Source organism: Nematolebias whitei, chromosome 1, assembly GCF_014905685.2.
Source record: "Nematolebias whitei isolate Nwh7 chromosome 1, NemWhi1, whole genome shotgun sequence".
In the NCBI taxonomy this organism is placed as follows: Eukaryota; Metazoa; Chordata; class Actinopteri; order Cyprinodontiformes; family Rivulidae; genus Nematolebias; species Nematolebias whitei.
In genome coordinates, this window is record NC_056498.1 from 57926938 (window position 1) to 57932810 (window position 5873).

At 43.4% G+C, this 5873-nt stretch overlaps 1 protein-coding gene across 1 annotated transcript in view; it reads right to left on the bottom strand.

Annotated features, from left to right (window-relative positions):
* Nucleotides 1-2747: 2747 nt before the first annotated feature.
* Nucleotides 2748-5873, bottom strand: part of LOC119418536 (semaphorin-4G) — a 20720-nt gene continuing 17594 nt past the window's right edge. Inside the window, exons 10-14 of the mRNA XM_037685851.1 lie at nucleotides 5147-5369; nucleotides 4776-4891; nucleotides 4546-4700; nucleotides 4156-4214; nucleotides 2748-3739 (exon numbers count right to left, since the gene is read on the bottom strand). Of these exons, the coding sequence (XP_037541779.1) occupies nucleotides 2763-3739; nucleotides 4156-4214; nucleotides 4546-4700; nucleotides 4776-4891; nucleotides 5147-5369 (1530 nt within the window). The 3' untranslated portion in view covers nucleotides 2748-2762. The remainder of the gene's footprint in view (nucleotides 3740-4155; nucleotides 4215-4545; nucleotides 4701-4775; nucleotides 4892-5146; nucleotides 5370-5873) is intronic.

Sequence of the window (5873 nt, forward strand, 5' to 3'; positions counted from 1 at the left end):
GGGTAACACAGACACAAACAGAAACAGCAAAAGGTGCCATCCTTACAAAACCCAGCTATTTATATCCATTTCCATCCAGGACTAAGATCTAGGATTGTTATATCTTGCTGTAAGGGTGTACTTATTCGTGCATTTACATCTTTAAGACAGAATAATGATAAAAAACACTCCATGCCCTAAGTCCAAAAGTACAAGAAAATAATTGGAAACTTGAGACTGGGGCAGGGTGTAAATGTCTTGGGACAGTTCCGGCTCTCCGGTGAGGTCTACATGTCATAAGATGAATGCTTAATTACTGCCACGCTCTGACAGAGGGAGATGCAGTCAGGGCTGACTGATCCAGAAAACTGAGCAAGATAATGACCACATCTGCAAGAAATCTGCCATATGTATAAACTGAGCTGCACTAATGAGATTCGTATAAATCACAAGTTCAAATCCACTTCCAGAAATTACATTTTTGCTTATTCTACGATTTTTCATTCTTCTTTGTCTCTCACGCACGATAGACTCTGTTTGGCAGTAAATTTGTCCTTGATGACAAAGCGTTAGTGTGAATAAGACGCCAGCAGCTGTTTTCATTCTGGAATCTCTAAACCTCCCCACAGATTAGCAACAGCTGTCACATCAACAAGCTGTTAGCAAACAAGTGAATATAAATTCAGTCGTCTGCAAGATGCATTGAGCTCTCTCAATGTTGCGATTATGAGCTCTTACCTCCATGAGCCCTGTCTTAAAGTGCATGTTTGACTAAGTGTCCCTGTGTAGGAGGTGTGCTAGGAAGAAAGAAAAATTACCCTTGGATGCTTTTGGTGCTCCGCAGTCTGCCAGTCTGTGCTGCGGTTTCACGCTGGGCATCTCTCAGCGGTGGGTTCAGGCTCAGTTAGGGCTCATTCAGTGTTTTTCGTAGATCCATTGTGTCGACAGGCCTCCTGCAGACACAGTCATGGACTGCACAGTTGCAATGAGAAAAGAGCAAAACCTTTCTCTGGTTAAAACTCTGCCATTGCTCATTAAAACTGGTGTTTAAAGTGCTTCAAAATGAGTGTAATACTGACAGTTTTATCCTTCTGATCCTAATCCATCAGCACTTGGTGACATAATCATTATTTAATATTAGTCTTTATATATTTAAAAATGCTATGTTAAGTAGTTATCTTAGAGAAAACAGACAAGTTGATTATTAGGTATTTTAAATATATTAATCTCTGCATGCAAATAATAAAAGCCTTGACATTTATAATTTAAATGTTTACAGTTAAATAAAATACGGTAATGATTTATGATCAAATCCATCCATCCATCCGGGTCACTGGTGCCCATGTCCAGCTATCACTGTGTGCGAGAGGCGGGGGACACCCTGGACAGGTCTCCAGTCCATCACAGGGACACACAGAGACAAATGAGACAAACAACCATTCACTCTCTCACTCACACCTAGGGACAATTTAGAGTTACCAATCAGCCTAACATGCATGTTTTTGGTCTGTGGGAGGAAACTGGAGAGCCCAGAGAAAACCAACGCATGCTCAGAGAGAACATGTAAACTCCACCCAGAAAGGCCCCGGCCGGGATTCGATCCGACAACCTTCTCACTGAGGCGGCAGCTCTACCGACTGCGCCACCGTGCTGCTATGATAAAACCATAAATTAATAATTAGTCAAAAAATGGCTTAGAATAGTGATAAAAATAATATTAAATAAGGATCAGTTCACACTTTAGTGCTTGTGTAGTGCATTATGCGCCATCATGAGTCACGGTTATTTTCTGTTAAATGTGCTAAATGTCTCTGTGGTATTTAAAAAAACTGGTTTAGTTAACTGCTCCCTCTTTGTCTAGTGTTTCTAAGTACTAGTTCTAAGTGCTGGTTGTTTATGAAGCTGCTCGTGGTCCTCAGATGCCTCTTCAGGTCCCAGCAGACTTCGCCTGCGCCGTCTCCACTAACAGCTGAGGACAACGTGTGTCGTCATTTTCTCTGTGTGATCAGCTGCGTGCTGGTGTGCCTCTCTAACCAGAACCTGAACCATGCTAAAATAATAGAGGCTACAAAGCAGGACTAGGAACATCGCCAGCTTGATGGGATGTCTGATTACAAGACGACAGACTCTCTTGTGCAGCAGCTAAACAACACCGGGGACCACATCAGCAGACTGTGTTTTGTAGCAGCTGCAATTTTTAAAATAAAACACCTTTGTCTGTTAGAAATAAAGTCAATCTCCCCCTACTCACTACTGCTATTTTTATCAACATTTATAAGTGAACGAATGGCATGTTTAAATAATGCATAGGCCAATGATGCACTTGTCAGTGCAAACAGACTGTATCTAGCTGCCCAACAGTATAAATCAACTTTTCTTATGTATCTGTGCGCCCATGTGGCTCCGCTCCACCTCTTAGTCTGTTCATCCTGCTTTACTCCTCACAGATCCAGGACATTTCAGCAGCCGATTCTCAGATCAGACCGTCTCTCTCTCTCTAGGCAGTGTTCAGGTGAGGTAGATTTCAGGTTTTTTGTTTTGTTTGGATTCTCTCGCTGAGAATTCTCATTTTCATTTGTGCTGTGTTGGGAAATAAGTAAATCGCACTGAAAAACAGCTTATTGGTTCAGAAAGCAGGAATGTCTAAATGTAAATCTGTGGAGAAAAAAAAAAAAAAGAAATAAAATCCTAAGTAAGTAATGTATATAAGACTCATTCGTTGCTTTAGTCCACAACAACAATGAGTCATGGTAATAGGCACAGGTTAGGAACACAGTCAGGGTCTACACAGAGCTCTCATCGGGCCTGGGCAGCAGCAGAGTATGTTTCCTCTTCTCTAAGATCTTGTTGAGCTCCTCAGCAAATGGGTAGCAGAGCGGGGATGTGTTTTCAGAGTCACTCTGCCTCAGCAGCACGTAGCTGTTCCCGTTCATCCTCCTCAAAACGCTGGGCAATGTCGCTGACAGCCCATTGGGAAAGTCACACTCTGGAGAGGAAAAGTGCAGAGCAGGAGGGAGAGGAGGTGCTGGGGGAAGAGCGTCTTTATTGGGGGAAGCGTGTCCCTCACCGGGTACGATATGTAGAAAGCCTTCATCTTGTATACTGGCATTTTGCCGTTTTGAAACTCCATTACAAAAGCCATTGCAGTGACTTGAGATGGTCTTTACCTCCATGTGGGCGGAGTTTCTGTGCTGTTTTCTGCTCCTCTTGCTGCTCGGGTGTACTGCGGCCGCGGCACGCAGCGAATACTTCCCCCTCCGGCCAACTCGCAAGCAGAAGCCCACATAAACCAGGACCACAGCAAGCACCACACACAGGGTGCCAAGGACGGTGATGAGGGACAGATAGATGGCCTCCATGTTCCGAGGGGACAGCAGGAGCAGCGGTGGTTGGGGGCCCTCAGATGAGGAGTTCTCAGATGAGGGACCCTCAGTCGGTGCTGGCAGCATTGTTAAAATGCTGTGAGTTGTCTCGACCGGTGGAGGAGGGGGCAGATCAATGCTGATGGTTACATTGTAGGTCACAACAGCAACCTTGATGTTGTTCTCCACAGCGTGGCAGGTGTACAAGCCACTCTGGTCCTGCTGAGCCTCAATGATCAGCAGTCCATCAGTCCCGATGCGGAAGCCTGAGTTGAGATCGTAGCCCTGCACCTCGGTACCGTTCAGTGTCCAAAGAGGCGTCGCCAGGTTGGAGCTGAGTTCGCACTGCAGCAGGATGTCGTCACCCACCCGCACGGAGCGGCTCCGATGGACAGCATCTGAAAAAGACGCCAATTACTTAACATCTACTACATTTATTAAACTTATCGTGGCAAGAGGTCCAAGTCAAAAAATTTTCACTCTTGCCATCATAATGAGAGAGAGAAAGAGAACAGGGAAACAGAAGATGTTAGATTTCATCTGACTGAAACCGATGAGTGGCAAAAAGGCATTTTCTTGCCTTGAATATCAAACATTTCTCTCCAGAGATGACAAAGATGCTATTAAATAAGGGAGGAGAGCTTTTTACCAACACTGTCCATATACTCAACTTTCAAAGACGCCTTCACGCCATCTGATGACAACTCTGCTTCTTTTAAGCCTTAGATTTGCTATTTTTAATCTTCTTTCTACACGTTAAAAGCAAAAATATTTAAAGCAGTGGGATCAAGCATCAGATGAGATTTCTGCTTACTGTATTGCGTTTTCTCACAGCCCATTCTACCATACTGGATGTCTTGGATTAAAGTGGATCTGTGAAGAGGGAGAAAAATAAAACAACAGTGAGCAAAATAATGCAGAGAATAAAGAGTATGATTTAGTCATATCTCTAGTATCATTCACAGCTGCTTTCTACTGGCAAAGCACATCTGTCTACATTAACCAGTGTGCTTAAAGCTGCATAACATGTTTACAATTACAGCAGTGTTGAGTTTCTGCCAGGAGCGTGATTATGCAACAGTTCTGGGAGCTGACAGAGTGACAGGGCATGGCGGTACTTCAGGTAACTCAGGTCGAACTAATAACAGTACACCGGCAACACTTCAGTCACATGATCGGATTACAGACAGGTTTCCACACTCACCGGTTCGCCTCCGTCATCACGTCCACACACTCAGCTCCGTCCCAGGCGCAGTTAGGATCCCTGGCGAAGATGCAGTCGTAGCAGGAAGTGTACCTGGGACAGTTTGAGAGCGGCAGCTGAACCACACCTGACGGAGAGCTGGCATACAGGCTCATCTGGTGGAGAAAGATGATTCTGTTAACGTTGAACAATGACTCTTTAAATTGAAGCGTGACAGGCTGACAGACTACCTGCTTTGTAGATAGCAGCAGATTATTAACAGGCTGTGGCTCCTTAAACAGCTGAATCTCTTCAATGATGTGAAGCTGCCCTTTAATGTCGACAGCTTTGTGCAGCCAGCCTTCATCTGGGCGGCAAAATGCAAACATGAGAAAAAAAATAGAGCTTAAACATTATACTCATTAAAAAAAAAAAAAAATCGGAACTACAAACAATTTGTTATGACTCCTTTTGATTAGAAATGCAACAAATTATTTTTTGTTTTCATAGCAATGATAAATGTATCCTAAAAGTAATTATTTGTGAAACGCTGCCAACTATGGGATCTTATTTCTTGGAACTGAAGATAATCAGTGTTTTGATTTATTTCATTCACACTCACCTGTGCCCATGTATAAAACATGGTACATCTGTTCATCTAATCCCTGGACCGTGTTCACAGCCATATGTGTGTAGTTTGTTGTTCTCTTGAACAAAAGGGGGCGTCTGTCTACAGGTTGGACCTGCTTGGACATCAGAGGATGCCGTCGGACAAAGTCCAGCACATCATCAGGCAGGGAGGTGGAGATGTTTATGCCCTTGGCCCTCAGAGCATCGGTAATACACTGTAATTAAAAATATATATTTACAGGATATGAGGAGAAAGGCAAGCTTTTAATTATTTGTAATAAATTATAGAGACCAACAGAGGGAAGAAGAGAGGACGTTACATGACTTTGTAAAACTAAATTTTGAGGATTGTGAGAAAAATACAAACGTTTGGTTCAAATGCAACGCTTCACTTTGATTACTGTTGCACCCGGCTTCTCTTTTTGCTCTTTTGAAATGACTTTAGCGAACTCCTCTAAGAGGCTTTCAAGCTCCCAACCACCAAACCTTAACTGTGCCTCTTTAACTTTTAATAGGAAAGTTACATTAAGTCCAGAAAAGTGCTAAAAGAACTGTGTCTGCCACAAGAAACAAAATCACGGCACTCAAGTTCTTTAAGTCTGTAGCTCCAAAGACCAGAGTCTGAAAGAATGGCTTTCAGATTTATCCTTGAAGCTGACACTCAACTTCTCTCTATCAGGTTTATACAACGTCGACCCCCAATGTAGCAGACCAAGGAA